The following is a 20930-nucleotide window of genomic DNA, read 5'->3' as shown; positions in this document are numbered from 1 at the left end:
TGGCTGACAATTCTAGAAATTTCCAAATTACGATAAACACTCATCCACCACCACGACCTTTCTTTTCCTGCTCACTAAAAATAAAGGACACAGTACTTCCTGTGATGACACTGAACATTGTCTCTTTTGTGTTGCAGCTTCATCCAATATGAAGATAATTCTTTGGGATTCCAGGCTTTTTTTTCTATCTTATACCTTTCTTTTTCTTTCCATTGTTTACCTCTTCCTTCAGGTTTTCTCCATCTCTCCCCTCTCCTCTTCCCTCTACCCACCAGATCTTTCACTCCTGTCCTTCATTGCACTCATCTACATCAACTCAATCTTGCTTCCAATTTCAGTGTTTACCTTTCTACCCCTGTCCCCCTCCCTCCTCTCCACCAGATCCATGTGGAGCAGGGCTCCTCTGTGGGGGCTCATTAGTGCCATTAGGAGGTCATTACTGAAGCCCAGAGGAATGTTCCAGATCACAGCAGGAGCGATGCATTCAGGTGTAGCCTCTCCCTGAACCCCTGACCTGGAAAAGCTCAGCCCCTGGCATAGGTACTGCAAAACTACAACAGAAATGCTCCCAAAGCTGTCATTTTTAGCCAACCTGTTCATATTTGCATGAACACAATCTCACTGTATCTCCCTATCTCCATGTTCTCTCATTCTTTCTCTTCCACTTTTCCTACGGTCCTTATCTGACTTCTCGTGGGACTTGTCCCATTTCGTTTGTGCTTTGAGGCCGTGGGCAGTTTGGAAAAGGACACACAGTCTTCTTGTCCCTGGCACCGCAGACTTTGGCTGTTGCCAGAAACCCTCCATGTAACAGAGGGGCCGAACAGGGACAAGTTCTGTCTCATGAGTCTCACTGGCCTTTGCAAAAGGACAGTTTCTACTTGACCAAAGAGGTGACATTTCCTAAATGTTAGGATCAAGTTACAAGGAAACATTAGAGGTGTAGTGACACAGTCAGTTCAGGGTAAAGTATGATACACTTGACATTATTCACAAATCAATTCACTCACAATATTTCTTGATATTTGAATGGAGGCAACATTTATAGAGCAGGTATAAAATGTGCTAAAGTTTTTCAAGTTTAACCATTTTTTAATTTTGTATATGTGTTGTCTGTTCTCTTCCCAGGTCTCCATGGTGATGGAGGTTGCATGGCTCAGGTCCTATTCTGTTTTTGGTGGTACTTGAAAGTTGCTCAGCATCCTCTTGATCACATTCTTCATATATATTATAAATCCATTATAATTTTGTCATCCTGTTTGTCCATGCTGTAATTTGTCTTTCTTGTTCTATTCTTTGCACATCTATTGCACGTCTGTCCATCCTGGGAGAGGGATCCCTCCTCTGTTGCTCTTCCTGAGGTTTCCTCCATTTTTTCCCCATTAAAGGTTTTTTTTAGGGCATTTTTCCTTGTTTTGAATTGAGGGTCTAAGGACAGAGAAATTTGTATTGCTTTTTTAACTTAGTGACACAAAAAAATGAGATTGAAACAATATCACCTTTATGTGAAGTAAACTACTCAATAGGAAACAAACAGATATTGATATTTTGTTACTCCCATCATTTCTGCATCATTCTCTTTTCACCTTCATGACACTGTAAGTGAAAATAAACAGAGGCAGAAGCACCAAGTAGGTTCAGGTCAGTAAAGTACCTCGCTTTGTTATACTCAATGTCTAAAGCTTTATGCAGACTGAACATGAAGCAAATTTTGCTTGTTAAATCAATGAAAAGACGGGAGAAAATGTATCACAGATGCAGAATCACTCTAGGAAACTGAGTCAAAGACTCGTCTGTGAGGTTAAAATTTGCTTTGCATCCAAACAGAATACACCACAGCAACCACTAGCAAATAGCAATGTACAACAGTATGTTTATTAGATAAATTCGTTATTTAGCTTAATAGCAAATATGTCCTGTATATTCAGGTATTTGCATGTCATTCTCTGAGTTTTACCTTTGAATATTAAGTCATTTATTTAATTTTAACATAAAATCGTTAAAAGCTAAAACTAAATTGAGGATAAAGGACTTGAAAGGATTTGGACTCAATGTAAACATTCGTCATTCGTCCTAGCGTGGCTCGGATTGTCTGAAGAGATAAAGAGAGCGGGATCAAGAAAGTTCCACTGCAGGTTTAATCTGGATCCCAGGGCAAAGACGTCCTGACACACACACACACACGCACGCACACACTGCCTGATCCCATTAGAATCAATGTTTCCCTGACATGTAGTTGGCATCAAGACACCAAACACAGGAATGATAGGGATCTTAAAGGGTATTTACTGTACAGCACATTGCACTGTCACACACACAGCTTGATTTGTTTACAATGACTCAACATATGCTGAAGCTGTCCCTGTACAACCTGAAATCTGTCCAACAGGAATACAGATCTTGGCCCAAACTGTCCAACTTGTGCCTCATTAGAGTTTATGATAAACAATCAAGTGAACAAAGCAGCAAACAGGAGGTGGCATCAATCCTTCATCTGATTCTTTACTCTTCCTCCCTATTCAAATGTCTCTGTATCTGCCTCTTTAGTCCTTATCTTTTGTCTTTCCCTGCCTTTCTCCCTGCAATCCTTCTTCATCTCATGTCTCTTCATCTATCCAAAGTTCTTGGGAGTCGGTAACCAAAATGACTGCGGGATTAAAGAAGAATCTAAGTTTGGGTCAAGATCACAGAGGCACAGACAAGCTCCCACACACCTGTTTCTGTCTTCCTGATCGCATTACAATCAACATGACATCTATATCTGAAACACTGTTTGAAACATGTGGATGATTGGGATCCCATTGGATATTTAAAATTCTGGCTTCGTCTGATTCTACGGCTGTCAGATCAGATAAAGCACTGCCTCAAAAATGCAACCTCTTAATTCATTTTTGACACCGCAAAGGGCTCCAGGCAAAAAAACACAGGCTGCGATCATGTGCTGCAATGTCATCCGGCAACACACTGTGTTGGTCAATCAAGTATGCAAACACACATAGAAGACAGAATACTTTGTAGCATGTAGCTAGTAACAATGTGGTAATTCTACTGATAACAAACATCAAGACGGAGGAGGAAATTATAGCTGCCGTGTCGTTTTTCAGGGCTGTAAAATCCTGCCTCACAGGAGTTTCTTTGTGTTTGATAATCCTTCAAACCCACCTTCCTGGTGTGTGTTTCATATTCTAGCCTGTGCCTGAAGCAAAATGCCCACACCAGTGCAGACACTACTGTCACCTGTATGCAAACTCAAGGTCAGATTTACTAAAGCTTTTGCACCTGATTTTCCAGCGCCCAAAACGTAAGCATCATTTAGCAGGGGGCATCAGGCTGGAGTCGCAGTTCGTCTGTCATTTGTGCAAGTGTTTACAAGGTGCGTCTCTCTCCTCATTGTAAATAATAGGAGAAGGAGGTAACAGAGGGTTGATTACGTATTCCACTGGATTGACTCATGTCAGTGGTGGGTTTTGCAAGGAAACCTCTCTGCCTCTGGCGACCAGACGTAAACATAGTGCAAATGGGATTTACACCAGCCATATGGAAGGTTGTGGTGGGGGAACTACTTTACAGAAATCTCAATGGCAGCACACAAAGAATAGTTGCATTACAAAAATATCCAGAGATCTGCACCACATCAGTTGTCTAAAAATAAATATACCATATACCCATCAAATCAGACACCAAGGTTGTTACAATTCATCCTGAGGGTTAGGGTTAGGGTTACACTGAATGTCTGTACTGAATTTCATGGCAATCCATGGTGGTCGACTGATATTGTCTTCCCTAGAGCTACACCGCTAACAAGGCTAAAAATACATCTCAATACCTTGATGCTAGTTGGGGCTTTCCTAACAATGGGGATCTGGCACAGAGAAGAATAAATTAGAGATTAAGTCACCCCGAATCCTGTGAACGGACTGGAGGGGGTTTTTGTGTAAAGCTCTGGAGGAGTGTGTCTCTAAGCTCTTAATCCACTCGTATCTTCAAGCCGAAGCTGATGTTCTGACTCGACCGACCGCATACACACTCATGCATGTGCACAGCCACCCACAATACTCACATCAGTTGGCACATTTATAGACAATAACGGTCTTTTCTACTTGTTAGAGACTTTCAGTGTTTTAGTGTTAACCGGCAGCACATGCACACAGCCATATGCACAGATGATGACGTGAGATAAAACAACACGCCTTCCACTGGCCCCTGCACATATGAGAGTGATTAGCAGCGAAAACTCAACTAAGGCCTTGCAGTGTGTTTATGTGTGTGTGTGTGAGTGTAAGTGCTGCAGTCTCAGCTTTAGCTAGCTCGGCCCTCAGTGTAAGTCAAAACAACTGAGGGAGGAAATTCAAGATGGGGGCCCCTTTTGTCGTCTGGTGAAAAGAAAGAAGAAAAAAGATGCAAGTTCCAACACTCATACGTCAGTTTGACTGGTGCCAGGTGAATTAAGTCCCTTCTATAACATTAAGTTCTGGAAGTGCAGTAAAAACCTGTTTAAATGTTTACTCAGTTTTTTCAAACACATTTGATTCTGATTGGTGATGCCAAATTATCTTTTGTAGGTTTCCTACATAAACAATCTGCATGTGAAACATGTTGCATACTTACAGGATAAGTCTGGTGATATTCTATATATTTCTCATAGTAAGCAAATCCCATGAAAACACCAAAACCAACAATTAATTTATCCTACCAACAAGTATTGTCTGTGTATCCCAACATTGATGTAGCTTATTCCTCTGTGCCATAGACCTGCATTGTTGTTCAAAAACATTTTAGAAATGAGACTTTCTCTTTGTAACCTGTTTTTAAAGATTAATGTATTTAGTAGGAACCAATAGGCTCCAGGCTTAGACAGGGAAGTCTAGTGAAAGACAGACTAACACATTGTTGCTTTTTATCTCAATGGGATTTGTTGACAATAAGAGTATAGAATAACACTAGACATATCAAGGTTTTCTCATATGACAAACACTGAGACATTAAAGCGACAACTGATACACTGCTCTCTTCTGAGATGAGAGCTATTACTCAAAACTACTGCTGGAGCCTTTGCTTGTCAGCTAAATCTCACACTCCAGTCCAATGACAAGAGCAAAAACTGCAACTTGGCATTTCTACACATAATTAAACTCTTGTAAATTATACAGCTTATGTTGACACAATGAAAATGAATGAGCTTGTTTACTCTGTCGTCTAGAAGACACAAAAGGACATGGCTTGCAATTTTTTGCGTGATATGACTCTTGAAAAGCAACATAAGCAGAACCTGAATTGGCGACTTCCTTTCCCAGAGCAAACTATACAAAGGGTTCTGTATGTGGACGCCGCCAACCCTAAAGTTTCACAGAAGATAAAAGCAATCCGACCACAATGTGGAGCCACTATTTTCTGGCTTAAAACTGCTGCTAGTCTCAAACTTAAGAATTAGATAGATTAGATCAGGCTGTTGTTTAGATTAGAAGGAGAGGCTTAGTGAGGAGACCAGAGCCAGTCAGCAGTGTTAGTCCAAGTTCATGCAAGTCATGTGACCTTCACTGTCCCAGCAGACCTGGAGGAAGGCAGCTTGGCTTAGTGGAGGCACAAAAAGCTGAAGGTGATGACACTGTGACCTCATTTCACTCACACATAAATATACAGTGCGCACTGTTACTTTTTGGACAGTTACATGTTTTATTTTGGTGTTTTGGCTCTGTACTGCAGCACAACAGTGCTGACTTTCAGCTTCAAGGGTGTCCCATCCATATTCATTGAAAAGTGTAGGACTCCTGTAGTGTATATATGTGTATATACAGTCTGACAATTTTAGGACAATATAGCAGGACAATCCTAAACATATAAACAAGGCACCTAAAAGATTTTTATGGCCAAACAGTGTCATATTGTTGAGAAGGCCAGATTGAAAACCCCAAAATAACTAAGAAGTGGAAATGGCTGCAGTACAGGCCTGATAGAAGATAAAAAGTACTTTCAGTCCACTAAAATTGGCTATGTATAAAAATGGACAACTGGACTGCTCATCTGATGTGTGTGTTAACACCCTCAAATTAAATCTCAAAGTCCAATTTTGGACCCTAAACCCAACCTTCGTACTTTTTTAAGGAGACCCAATCTGAAAGGGACTCAAGGACAGTCCCAGTTTGAAAAGACCCAATCTGATATGTGGTCCACCCTGAGAGAGAACATCAACACTGGCAGCAGAGCAACATGCTGCTCCACCAATCAACAGGCAGTCACAGTTGAAAAGCACCAATGCATGTCATTTTTTTCTGTTCACACATTTTCTCTCCTGTAATGATAAGGATGATGATGCACCACATAATCAGAGCTGAAGAGTCCATTGCGATGCGATTAGACGAATACCCTATTTACACCTGGCATTAACTTGCGATCTGTATCTGGATGCACTTTCTGGATAAGGAAAAATGCATGTTAATGCAGGTGTAAATGCACTCAGAACACATTGTGACCAGAATGCCATTGCATTGGCCAGACCACATCTGGAGGTGGTCAGGCTCACATTGTAATTGGATCTCAATCAGGTGTAAATCTGTACAGCAGGACCACATTCATAAGAAAGAAATTCAAGTCCACGTAGCTAATTTACATATTGAAATCCAGTGTAATCACACTTGAGAAAACGAGAACGCATTTGAATGCCTGGTATGAATTCAAAGATCCATTGATGGGAAGTCATTGTCCAGATACAGATCACATGTTAATACCAAGTGTAAACGGGGCCATATTGACACACAGACCTGAGACCTGCAGCAATACAACAGGACCCAACTCAACCCAACAATATAATAGAAATATATCAATTGAACATGGCCTGACTCAGGTTCAGGTTGGTCCCTGGTCAGCTCTTGGTTATTAGGAACCAAATGAACCCATGAAGACCTCCAACTACAAACTCATAGTCATTCTTTAATTAAAAACCCCACACTCACTAATTCAAACCTTCAGAGAGGCCCACAACAAGCCTGACAGACAGCATTGCTCCAATTAAATCATTAACAAACAGCCGACTACAGCATATTTAGCTACGATCACTGCCTCATGGTTCGAACCTCATTTGGAAGACGCACATTTGGTAACACTTAATCCAAGCTGCCTTATGGCAGAGCCTGGATCTCATATGCCACATTCAACTAGGGAAAAGGCACTGTGTGTGTGTGTGTGTGTGTGCACGTGCACATGTGTGTGTGTGTGTGTATTGAGCTGTTATGGGTGGTCCTTGATCCATCAGGTGCTATTCAAACTGACTGTGCTGAAAGTGCCTTGGCTGACATAACTGTGTGTGGTTTGGCTTGTAAGAGGATACTCAGCGCTGTCCTTCCAACACAGACAAGTCCGTCATCTTCAAAAGTGTCTGAGTGTGAATACAGGTCTGAGCTGAAGAAAGGCAAAGAGGTGGTGAACACTCAGATCTCTCTTTAAGCAGTAAAGGTGAAATAGATTCCACACACTCTGTTACACACAAGAATACAGTGTGGTAGAGTTCAGCTGGTGCCTGTTGTTTAAAGCTGAAACTGATATAAAAAATGTGGGGTAAAAAACCTAATAACACAATTTTTAAACACAAAAACCTTCTAACAAAATAATGTAGTTTTTAAACAGTTGTGACAAAGATATAGAGCATAGCCTGGGTGCTAGAAATTCTAAACTAATACATGAATAAATATTTGACGTGTTTGGGTGTTTCAGGCTGAGTGTTCATTAAGAAGGATAATGACAAAAAAAATCATGAAATGCAACCAATTGTACATTTATGTACTTAAAGGATAGGTGTCCATATGAGCACTGAAAGAGGTTTTCCTCGCTGTAATCATTCCTCCTGTTCATACTGGCTATCAAAAGATCCCCTTCAAATGTGCTTTCAATGTAAGTGATGGAGGCCAAAATCCACAGTGTGTCCACACAGTCATTTAGTGCAAAAATGCATTTCAAAGTTTATCCCTCTTTGTGTTTCTTCGAACCGTGTTTCCCTATTGAGCTGTGGTGGAAGTACAATAACAACAAGACTAGGTCAAAACCCAGTATATGGCTGTGTGATTGTGGCCAGTGTGTTACAGGGACAGTCAGTGGTAGTGTCAATAATGTGAATTCCTGGATATTAAATGTTCATCTGTAATTTTCTGTTGTGGTCTCAGTAATATTTATTGTTAAAGTGTACTGAAGTAACATATCACATGACATGGTTAAGCTACATTTGAGTCAAAAAGAGGTTATAAATGCAGTTGCAAGAACAACACTTTCCACTCATATCTTGGGATGTTTGATTTGAAAGAGAACTGATTTTACCTCTAATTATAACTATTCTAATTATTATTAACTCCCTCTGCTCTGTCACCTGTTTCACTCTGCGGATGTCTCTTGTTTTTCACTCTGCATTGAGTGTTTTGTTAGAGTGATTGTTATTTGGGGTGCTTTAACTCTGTGCTCTCTCTCATGCCCCAATGCGCCTTTTTTCTGCCTCTTTCCTGGACGATGATCACGGAGGCTGTAGTAGAAATTATAAATGAAAGTTTTGACAGCATTTTGGGTGCAAATTCAGGGGTCTTATCTCCGCCCAGTTACTGCAGTTAGTCAAATAAAGCGCACCTGCAGAGCAGCCGCCCCTCACCAAACTGATATAACAGCTACATGAGTTGCATGTTTTACCCGCAAGACTCATGTGTTACTGCTGTTCTTCATTGTTTGTGATGTGAAAACGTCAGAAATAAAAAGCTTACGTCCTGGTGTTAGTTCAGTTATAAAATCCAAACACACCACAGAGCGTGTCTCCTGCTGGCTGCTGATAGTGCTGCCAGCTGAGGAGTTGATCACACCAGGTGGTAGTGGAGGAGACGCAGAGACACTGGTATGCCTCTGTTTAAACAGGCGTTTAACTGACTTCTCTGCATTTAACACTGGAGCTGAGAGCGTCAGAGTGTTCGTTTCCATCATCTCACGCCAATTCATTTTGAAAGAGCAACGGCCAATAGGGCATCTCCAACACTCAGCCAGCCGACCAATGGTGTAACTTCATCACTCAGTCACTCACTCACTTACAGACAATCGTGGTCATAGGGCTGGTCTGTGGCCAGTCCAGCCAAAAAGAGGGACTTTGACACTAAAAAGACTCTACTTGATTTACTCATTTGGACGCTGAGGCTTCATATTAGCTTCAGATAAACTTTTAAATACATTTTTGCACAGAAGGTTTACAGATTTTGTCCCCCATCACTTATATTTTAAGTGCATCATGAAGGGATCTTCTAATGGTCAGTATGAACGGGAGGAATGATTACAGCAAGAAAAACCTATTTCAATGTTCATTTGGGCTCCTGACTCTTGTTTTAAGACGGACTTGGAAAACTGTGAACACACAATTTCATTTCTGTGTGTATATATGTCTGCCAGTAATATCAACCTGCTGATAAGTGTCTGTGAGATGTTCAGGGACACTCTATGTGACACTTTAAACCACAGCAGATGATTTTGGAGGAGGGAGTAAAACCTTGCAGGCTCCTGGACTTTCACCAGTCAATATTTAATCCAACGCCTGATATACAACAGTAAAGGTCATGTAAGAATTTTGGAGAGTGTAGCTTGAGTTGCTTGCATCCACATATGTTCCTGGTTCTGCTAATCTGCTGCCTGTCTGAGCCAAAATAACAAGAGCAGGGCCTCAGGCATTACCGGACGCACAGGTAGAATAGAAGAAGAAAGTGTTTCACTTTGTGGTTAAGACTCATCATTTTGCAGCTGATGAGATGAACAGTCAAAGATACGTTACCAAGACTTTGTGTAATATGAACCTTTTTTTTGATGGTGGTGGTGCTGTAATGCATCACTGTATGACCAATAATTGGATTTTTTATCATGTGATTTTGAATATTTCACTGAGTATTTTCACATCAATAGAGGTAATACTATAATAATTATTGCAATACTAATAAAGCAATGATTTTAATCAGCATGATCAAAGAATAAGAAAACAAGCCTACTGAAGATTCTCAGCAGGCTGCACTAAAGCACATACGCAGAGATACATTTACGCACACTTAGTAATACACACAAATATATGCGTTTGTCTCTGTGAGCAAACATCTGCTGGCGACAGACTGATCCCTGAAAATACAGACCCCCCCTGACGTCAACCTGTGACTCCCAGGCTTTTGTTAGACCACTATCAATCCTGTGTAGACCTCTGTGGTATAAAAGACTCAGTGAACTGTTCAATATGCCAATGCACATTTATTTTATTTACTTGTTTAAATCTTCCTTTCATTCCTGATTTCTTGGTTAGGATGAAATGTTTTCACAAACTCTGGTTTGATTTCCAGTATCAGTCTCTCTGCATTTATCTCATGTTTTCTTTTTTATCTTTCATCCCAGTTTTTCTCTTTTTGCTGGCTGTGCTGTAAATTCAATTCAAATTTCTGCGAACATGTATTACAAATACATCTGCAGTATATTTTTTAGTTATTCAAGTGTGAAAAATCATGTATGTCTTTCACAAGTCTATTTATGCCTGTATTAGTGTATGAGCGTCTCTGCTTGGCATTGTCTTGTTGTTACAGTCTGACCTCTGTGCGGCTTAAGGCTCCCCCCATTTGGCCCAAAAACATTCATTACTCTGACAGCCGACCCCCTCTGTCTTACATATATGTACACACACACATGCAGAAAACCATTTTGGGGTGAGGTCACAGGTCACTCAGGCTGAATGGACACACATCTGCTGCGACCAATAGAAAGTGAGGTTGTGTGATTAAGTGTTTGGGGTGGGACTCTGTTGAAGCCTCTTGAATCGAAAGCTAAATTACCTTCTTTCAGACAGCATGAAAGACATTAGTTTTCCACCAACATCATGTCACTGCTGTTGCATGAAATTCTTGCAACAATTTTCGCTTCCTAACTCTAACTCTACAAGCTATTGCATATGTGAAACTTTTTCTACATAGATAAATCCAAAACTTCATAGCACTTCAGTTTGCACATTTTCCATTTGAGCCATTTGAGAGCAAAGTGCAGAAGTGGCAGCAATACAATAATGTTAGAAACAGAGTTCCCAAACTGGCTTCAATCTTAAACACTACAAAAACTACATTTGTAATGAGGTAAGGTAATCAATTATAATATTTTGTTGGACTTGTCTTGAGTATAAAAAAGACTTGCTGACTGTCAAATCCTAGTTATTAGAAAAAAGTTTTTGTTAAGGATCTAAAAAGTATCCAAACACTAGATATATCTTCCTCTAAGAACTATAAAAACACATCAATGAGTCACACTGCTGTACTGGGTGACATATTCCATGAACACACATACACGCTGTCATTTATTTTGACTCAATCCCACACACACCGTCCTGCTGGGGCCGATTTCTCAAAGAAATTATAAACTGGTTTTTGGTGTTAGGCCAGAATTAATTTTGCTCTTAGATTACTAAGAGTCTACTGCAAATCAAACAGCTTGAAAAAAAATTAAAACTGACTTATTTTAAGCATAAAAAGTTAGCCACTCTACCCCCAGGCTAACTCAGAACTAAGAGCCACACTTCCATGGTAACAATGAGTGACACCTGCTGAAAGGTGGTACTACGGTGGTACCACTGTAGTACTACTGTAGACAGTAGACAGTGGTACCAAATGACAAAAAAAAGAAAAAAAAGGAAAAACATGACTCATAATGTGTGGTTTGCTAAGAACATTGTGGAGCAAGTCATGTCAGGGAAAGAGTGCTTAGAGACCGTAGTGACCCCTTGGAAACATACAGCAGTGAGGACACATCAGTCATTTTTGTTTGCCCAAGTATAATATCCTGAGTCTGAATTACTGAGCCCTGCCACATTAAGAAGCCGGAGCATCTCTGCTCTGCTACAGGTCTGCACAGCGCTGTGACTTTATGCTACTGTACATTTCATTTGTATTGTTACAATATGAGTTGAATTTTCCCATCCTTGTAACTGTCACCTTTTTCTAGAGGGCAAGGCTTTTCTGCTGGAGTGAGGGTCAGCCATGTTTTTTAGTTTGAAAAAAGTCTCTATTTACCTAACTAAGATGGTCAGGAATTACACAGCTTTGTGCAACAAATTTAGAAGTTTATCTGAAGTCTGACTAATAGTTAGATCCAAGCCAAAGCAGCCTACTGTAAATACTCACTTAGAGCAACAAATGTGGATTAATCTGCAGCTGAAAATAGTCCCCAACAAATGCACTATTTCATCCTGTTTGAACAACATTTGCTAAAAACTGGCTGTTCTAGGAAAGTACTGAGCCTTTTCCAGAAATGAATATATATATTGGTGAGAAATGTTTAAAAATATACATCTTCAGAAGGAACTAGAAAGCATTGACTAAAGCTTTATTGGTTTTGGTTTTCAAGGGATTTGTTAAAAATAAGAAAAATAAAGAATAACAGCCAGCCTTATCCTTTAAATCTCATGTAGTATTTTTGGTGGCTACATCTGTATAATGGTTTCTCAAAATACAAGCAAGCTTCACTCAATTCCTGTAACAATAAATTGCTTGTTAGCAGTACAGATAAGCATATAAAAGCTAAAGGTTAATGGAAAAATGTATTGTTTGTCAGTAACAACTGTCAGATGCTTATTCTGACCGACATTACTCTCCACTGTCCTATGTAACAGAAACTCTAGGAATTCAGATGGCTCATCCTCAGTCTTGAAATGGAAGCTAAATTTAACAAGCATTGAAATGCCAGTTGTTCAGCACACTGAGTCTCCTACTGACTGATGCAGTTGAGAGTTGAGGGACGCTGGATTTTTAGCATGATATAAGATATAAAGCCATCTCCAGGGGGCTAATGGCTGGTCAGAGCTGAGATCAAAGGTCAGGGGTTAAGACCACCTGTACAAACATGAGTACGCTCACTGCCAAAACCTAAATATACCTCTGTGGAGGGAGGACAAGGGAGACTGATGCTGCATGCACCTTTGCAAATGAACACATTGCACAGGAACATGCATGAATACACACACACTGAGAACAAGGACAGGCAGCCACACACAGCGCTGAGACAGATGAGCTCTCTATATTCTCTTTTTCACATCTTTGGAAAATCTGTCACCACAGCAGTTTGTGTCCATCTGTCCCGTCCTTTCTGTTGACATCATCAGTGTGAAGCTCAGTTTGATGAATGAACTGAGGCTGACTCTTTCACTTAGGATGTGTGTGTGTTTTCATAGACTGATACTGAATCTCAGAACTATTAGACATAGAACTAGTATTACTTTCAAACCTCTTGTGATTTTCAATAGCTTCAGAGATCATCACTGCTCTTATCCCCAAGAGAATCAGCCATGTCCTTTGAACTTAAACTTGTCTATATATGTGTCAGGTTTTCAAGGCTCATTATGCAGAACTTATTCCCTAAGGGGCAATAAAGGTTTCTCAACATCTCAGTAATTTGTAAGTTGTATCTTTTTCTTTCTCTCCTGAGTGAAAATAATGGATGCCTCTGTAAAACATTTGAAATAAATGAGAGCTTTCAAGGCATTTTGGAGGCAGATTTAAGAGACTCATTTGGCTACTCTGCATGGAGACCTGCCTGGAGAAGAAGCCAAGTCCGCCAAAATCCAAAAAATGAGTGAAATTGTTAGTTTTATCTTTCAACAGACCCAATAAAAACTTTGTGGAGACAGGTTACCACTCAGCAAGTGTTGCTGCTATGGTTACCAGCTGTTTTCGGTACACCTTGTGCATTCACATAGACCAGTGGGTAAACTTTTGACCAGAGCTACGGTTGAGGTGTGTTGTAATACAAATGGACACCTGCCAGCCAATCAGAAACATGTATTTTTTATGGACATGTGGTATAAATTATACTGCATTTTAATCACATCCAGGGATGAATCTTCAGTTGTGTTACAGTCAGTAAATCTGAGTGAAACACTGATAGGATGGGTAAATAATACACAGTACTTCTCATCCAGTGTCGATGGGGTTTATGTTTGTATCTTTCAGAGTGTGGTTGAACTTTTCTATGTGTTTAAAGTTTAGGTCTTTGCTCTTTTTCTGACAATCATTCTGTATAAATTTTGTTCCCCGCCTGACCTCCTGTAGTGAGAGAAGCAAAGACAATAGCAGGCAGAAGCTCATCTGATGCAGCAATGACACAGGAAACACAAGGGGAAAGACTAAAACAGACACACTGACAGTGTGTGTGTGTGTGTGTGTATGGTCCTATTCTTCCTGACTTGCGGGGTGGTGCGGGTGGGATAATGCAGCTTCCTGTGGACCAGATTAATGGGCTAATATTGGATATAATCCTCCCATTGTGAAAAGTCTGGAGACCTGGCAACCAGACTGGGGAGAGGTCACGACCTCTGCAAACACGCTCGCGACGAGCACACACATTCACACTAAACTATATGCACACTCAGACACTGTATATGCAGTACACAAGCATGAGGTGAGTAATACAGCAGAGAGCAGTAACTTCATAATTCAAACACTATTAGCACTTATGACCACAGACAATGAAGTAGATGATCTGTAACTCATAATGGGTATTAAGTAAAAGGATTTGCAATGTCTTACAATGAGAATATGTGAGTAGTTGCCATCCAGCCTTACTTTCATCTAATTTAATGAAACTTTATCATATTTAATATCATATTTTATTACTATCATATGTCATCAGCATCACAAAAGATTAACAAAAACTCATATCAAAGTTGTGATACATTTTAAAACACACTCACCACAGGTCATTTTAACCAGAGTAAGACTTTTGATTATTACTTTAAGCAATACTTAAAGAATGTGTAACACATCTGACATTGTGTTTATTTGTATGGGGCCCCCAGTCAATCAGTAATGGTGTATCTGTTTCAGTGTCATCACTTTCAGTTGACACAGAAGTGGTTAGCAGTAACAGTCAACTAAGTGTTCATTTTGAATAAAGAAAATGACAATTAATCAGTTCTTTCTGTAAGTCGACTTACAACAACCTGTACAGGTGCGTTACCAGGAAGATGTTGTCACCATTCCTAATCCTGCCTGCAAAGCTCTGATTAGCTTGGTTATTTTTCAAACTGGGGAAACAGCCGTAAATCATCACAACACCAGACCTGTTTCACTTGCTGAGAAACACAGAGATGCGTGGTGATTCAGAGGTCTGGAACCAGGCCAAAATTCATTTGCTTTAGGTGGCCATATTTTTCACCGTCTATAGCATCTCTCAAGAAAAAGATGATGATGCATTAACCTGTCTCCTATAAGCTGTAATCAATGCCAAAACTAAGAAAAATGTTAACTGTGCAGTTAGCCTTGAACTAACCTCTCTGTTATATTCCAACATAGTCTGACTCCTGCTCAAGTCTCATCGCCTCTAACTCTGTCAATCACAGGTACAATCATAGCTCATACAAATCACTGTCTAGGTAGCTGAAATGACAGACTTCATAGCGTCTAAGCTGGCAACATGTTTACTGAGTTGTAAACAAGTTGCTCAGTGGTGCATGAAGCCAAAAAAGTTCAACAACTTCCGCATTGCTTCCACATCTGTGCGGCCCATAGAGCAAGCTCAGTGGTGACTTTCGCCGGCCGAATCGGCTACTTCCGGTTTAGCCCTTCAGCTAACATGAGCTGCAGCTAACTTCTAGGCTTTTGAAATGTGATTGAACCAAATTGATCAAATTCTGATAGTGAGACAAGTAATTTTGCGGGGGTTGTGACGCTCAAAAAAATGTATCAGCTGATTTATAGACGTCTCTTTCACAATGTAAGTCTATGGCAAAAAGTCTTTTTGGGCCAGTGTGCATCACATGACGCTTCAATTATGCGGTTTGCTATGTCAAATTTGCTTCAAAGCCTGGCGCTCTTCCTGTATCCAGTTCTCTTTATATATCCATGGCTTGCACACTTGCCAGCTAACAAGGTAATTGATTGTACTTAATTATTTTAGTTAAAGTAGTCAGTGTTTCTTATTCTGATAGAATTGGGCATTACAGTATATTAACAGAACATTTATGGACAGTGAATTAAAACATGGGAAGAGAAAATGTGATTCATGCACTCTTTCTCTTGCAGCCATTGAACTTTTTCAAAGTTGTTTTGGGTCTTAGATTGTTATCTCTTACCCGTTTGCCTCTGGCCCAGGTGCACAGATTGGGGGGACAGCCTGCTTTGACAATATCTGTATTGTATGATGCTTCTTTCATTGCTTGATGATATGGTGGACTGTCCCCATGTGGTTCAGAGACTGAAACAATGTTTTGTACATTTCTCCTCATATCTGCTTTGCTATAACTTGATCTTGTATTTACATTGGAAAGTTCTGGTCATCATGATTGAGTCTTTGCCTCAGGTTTCATTAAAGGACCACTTCACTGATTTTCAACCTTATCTCTAGCTATCTGAATTAGGGATGTAGTATAAAAACAACAACAGTTGCTGTTAATGTTCTATGTGTCTCTGGTGCGCAGCTGCAAAATCTGTTGTTCAGGAGGAAGCGACCACCAGAGCTACGTTACAGTGGCAGCTGAAAGTGAGGCACCGCAGCCAGAGTAGCTTTGCAGCATTGACCGGTGAGGATGGTCAAAAAGAATGGAGACAGAACAGAAGACTCCACACTGCAACAAAATTTGCAGTGCTTTGGTAAACCTGACTTTGTTTTCTCACAGCATGTTATATTGGACTTTAACACTGAATAGAGAACAGATCTACAGCGACTGTGTGTTATAACTTATGCAGTTGCATTCAAATGGAGCACAATCCTGTCCCGGCTTCTCGTCGTCCAAAATAGGGAAAAGAAACAGTGTTTGCTTGCAGTTTTTCACCCCGTTGGTCCACATGTGTTTCATAACTAACTCCTGCCCGCCATTTATTTTATGACCCTTGCACACCGGTATGATATATCCAGACTGATGAGGAAAAATGTTTTGTAAATGAAAATAAGCCTCAGTAAAGTGATATAATAGTCTCTGCTAACAGGCTGCCCTGCTGAGAAACATACTCACCCCCTCTGTTCTGTAAAAACACCATCAGTAGCTGATTGGATGAGACCATTCGCAATGCATTCTGGTTGTTGCAGGATTCCCCCTTAAAAGCGATATGGGGAATCTACAGCCTTTTGTCCCTTTAACTGACAGAGGGTCCTCTCCAAAACAGGTTTATAAGATTGAAATCTGTGATTGTTCATTCTGAACCATTATTATTATACACTACAATAGACCACCAAACCAATTAGGTTGCTAATAAAGGTAACATTGTACCGAACTGAATTGAGGTTTGTAAAATTGAAAGTGGTTGAATACTTCTGCAAACAGCATATTGCATTTTTAAATTTCTTAAAAAATATTTTGTGGTGTAAAACTCATGTTACTTACTAGTAATTCATTAAAGGTATTATTGTTGTAAATTGAAATATCATATGTAAAAAAATATTAATGTATTAAAGGTTATCCAGTAAAAAGAGTGATATAGCAGGGGAGTTCAACACTTATGGCACTTATGCATGTCACATTCTCATTAGTAGCTGAGCCCCCCTAAAAGTCTGATCCTAGAATCGCCCCTGCTTAACTCCCTGTCTGTTACAATATTTTACTGGAAAATGGTTACAAAGTGTATCTCAAGGGTCTCTGCATATATCCAAGATGAGTTGGATATATGCAGAGTTTTTGATACATGGAAATTGGAGAAACTTATTTTTAACTTATGCAAATCAGGGAATAATACGTTGTTTTTCATTTTTAGAATACAAAAAGGAGAGATTTTGTTTGAAATGGTCCAGTTGTGTACAAGTTACATCATTGCTGCAGCTTTAGATTTTTTTAGCCTTTATTTTGTACCTTCAATTACCCAGTCAGGGCAAATATCTAGAAAGTATACACTAAAAAGGGAGAAAATAAGAATAAACCAGGCAGATATTTATTACTACTCAAAAAATCTTCAATATTTGCTGCAGGCCTTGGGGTCCACTAAACACACACACACAAGGAAAATCCTCATGCCTGAGTGGATTTATTTTGTCACTGTGTATTAGAGAGATAACGTCCTGGGCCTGAGCTGTGTGTGCATGTGTATGTGTGTTAAAGTTGCTATTAGAAAATGTTGTTGTTGGTTTACTTACTGCTCGTTGAGGACAAGGGACTGTAATCAGACCTGCAGTGGACGACAGAAAGAGAAAACAGGAGCGAAAGATGTGGAAACACAGCGAGGGAGAGACAAAGAGACAAGAAACAGAGAGAGGAGACAGGAGTTTATATTATGAAGTGCAATCGATATGATTTACAGGATGACACACTCCTCTTTCAAATAAAGTGCTGACATCTGGCTAAACAGTAGGAGAGGGCCAACTGGAAAGGACACCAAAAATGCACACACACAATTTCATTGTGGTTTCTATCTGGCGGGATAAACAAGGACTTTACTCACGTACTGGTTGTAATACTACTACTGCCACTATGCTGTAGAAAGTACAATTTGGAAGTACTTACACTTAACTTGAGTATTTCTATTTTATGCTGCTTTATACATCTACATCTACTACATTACACTGTTTTTCAAAGGGAAATTTACTTTTTATTTATTTATTTTTTGGACAATTGTAGTTACTGGTCACTTTGCAGATTAAGTTTTTCCATCTTATATAATATTATGCATCATTCAGTAATAATAATCCAACATTACAATATATAGCCTATAATGATATGACATGGTGAAAAGAGCCACTCTGCATAATGACTGCTTTTAGTTTTGAACCATGGGTTAATGTACATATTATCTAAGCTATATATTATCCAAAAACCAAAAAACAAAAACCAAAAAAAAAAAAGAAATACATTTTTAAATTACTGGTGATGGAGTACTTTTACATTGGTGTTGCTTCTTTTAGTTAAAAGAACAGTTCAACATTTTGAGAAACAAGCTTAGTCACTTTCTTTCTGAAACTGAGATGAGAAGATCTGTATCAATTCCATGAAACATACTTATGAATATTATATTCCATTTCTGCCAAGTCTGTTCTGCTTTGCCACTAAATTATACACACTGCACTTTTAAGTAAAGGATCTGAATACTTTTTTTTTTTACTACTGAGAACACACTCGACCCTACACACTCATACATTTTCATTCTCACATAAAGCTCCCATCTTTGAGTTGAAAGAGAAGCAGAATTAGACTTCTGCTAATCTGATCTCACTGGATTAGAGAAACATTTCTGACAATTTGTAGTGTAATTACACTAATATCTGTATGTGAAACATACAAGACACATGCATGCACAGACATAGAACAAGACTGATTAGGGAACCAGCAAACAACCTACAGATGTTATAATTCCCTAAACCGCCTGTGAAACCTCAGCTCACATACATATACAACCTGAGAATATTAGTCCCACAGGAGTCAGCTGACAACCAGAGAACACTGTTCCTCCACGCACACCCTCCCTGTGACTCCGTCTCTAAACTAATAAGGCCTCTGGAGCTGTAGGACAGCAGGAAACAGAGGAACGAGTCTGTTTCCTGCGGCAGGAGGTTATCAATCTAACTAAAGGGCAATAGCAGTGTATAGGAGGGAATGGATGGGAGTGTGGGAAGAAGAAGAGGTGAGTGCAGAGAGGTAAGATAAAGAGAAGATGGGGTACTGCAGAAGGGGAAATATTGGCGAAAGAAAAGACAAATATGCAGAGCAGATTACAAATGACTGTAAGGTTCCAGTGAAAGGACACAGACTGAAACTCATCGCCTTGTCCCTGCACAGAGAGAAATGACACTGTGGAAAAAAAGAGAGACTAACCGACTTTTTAAGGTTTATAACTCTTTGGCGTTGAGTTGGAGGCAGTAATGTGTATGTGCCAGAGGCTGCAGTTACAGGTCTGTTTTGATGACTCCCTTGGGTGTGTGTGTATGTGTGTGTATTTGGCAGGAGTCCCCCAGCAGTGCCGGTTAGCGTCTCGCCTGACGTTCCCAGTCTACCCGCACTGCCTTGCTTCATCTCCGTCCAAAGACAATAAACACAAAGTGAAGCGAAGACAGACAGCAGCCCGGTCATGCACACGAGGTTTGACTGTAGAGTGACCTGGCGGGCTCTGAACCGACTCTAAAGGGCCTATTTGACATGTGGAGAGCTGAACAGACTCAGGTGTCTTTTATTTGATTAAGGAGGAGATGCAGGGAGGGAGGGGTGGAAAGAAAACAGGAGGATGAGGAGCACAGATAGAGATAGAAAGAAACAAAACATAAAGTCTTCATACCACTGAAGGTTCCAAAAATGGCTCGTATGAGCATTTCTGGCCTGAAACATCTACAGTTACAGTTAGTTTGGGGAAGATTGTGGTCAAGGTTAAAAGAAACCAAAGTGGACTCTTGGTTGGCAGTGGTGGAAAAAGTACTCAGATCCTTTACTAAGTAAAATAAAAGCACCAATACAACAATGTAAAAATACTCCATTACAAGTAAAAGTCCCGCATTGAAAATCCTACTTAAGTAAAAGTACATAATTAGCAGTAAAATGAAAGTAAAAGTATTCATTTTGTCTCTCTGATTGTTATATTATTATATATCGCAACATTCGATTGTTAATACTGACAGACTTTTTCTCTAATCTTTGATTTTTGGTGAAATATTGGATCATTTGAACATTTATTGAAATGAAAGCATGTGAGAAGTTTCGAGGGAAAAGTCAATATTTGGTGGAGCTGTTAACAACTCATAGACGTCTGAAATGTGACACTGATTTCATCTTTAACACTGTGTTGTATTTTAAAAGCTTGTTATATTATCCATTGAGTCAAATCCTCATCGGAAAAGCAACTAAAGCTGTCAAATAAATGTAGTGGAGTAGAAAGTACAATATTTCCCTCTGAAATGTAGTGAAGTGGAAGTATAAAGTAGCATCACATGGAAATACTCAAGTAAAGTACAAGTACCTCAGTACAGAACTTGAGTAAATGTACTTAGTTGTACATTTC

At 39.7% G+C, this 20930-nt stretch overlaps 1 protein-coding gene across 2 annotated transcripts in view; it reads right to left on the bottom strand.

Moving 5' to 3' along the window:
* The window catches only part of LOC137193180 (protein FAM124A), a 33591-nt gene that overhangs the window by 10393 nt on the left and 2268 nt on the right, over positions 1-20930 (bottom strand). For both annotated transcript variants that reach the window (XM_067604452.1, XM_067604451.1), the window contains one exon: positions 18085-18116. Coding sequence is in view for 1 of the 2 variants with exons in the window: in XM_067604451.1 (XP_067460552.1) it covers positions 18085-18116 (32 nt within the window). In the remaining variant the exon portion in view is untranslated. The remainder of the gene's footprint in view (positions 1-18084; positions 18117-20930) is intronic.

The sequence above is a fragment of the Thunnus thynnus genome, chromosome 11 (assembly GCF_963924715.1).
Source record: "Thunnus thynnus chromosome 11, fThuThy2.1, whole genome shotgun sequence".
Taxonomy (NCBI): Eukaryota; Metazoa; Chordata; class Actinopteri; order Scombriformes; family Scombridae; genus Thunnus; species Thunnus thynnus.
The sequence above is the reverse complement of the archived record's forward strand: the minus strand, read 5'-3'. Positions and strand labels throughout refer to the sequence as shown.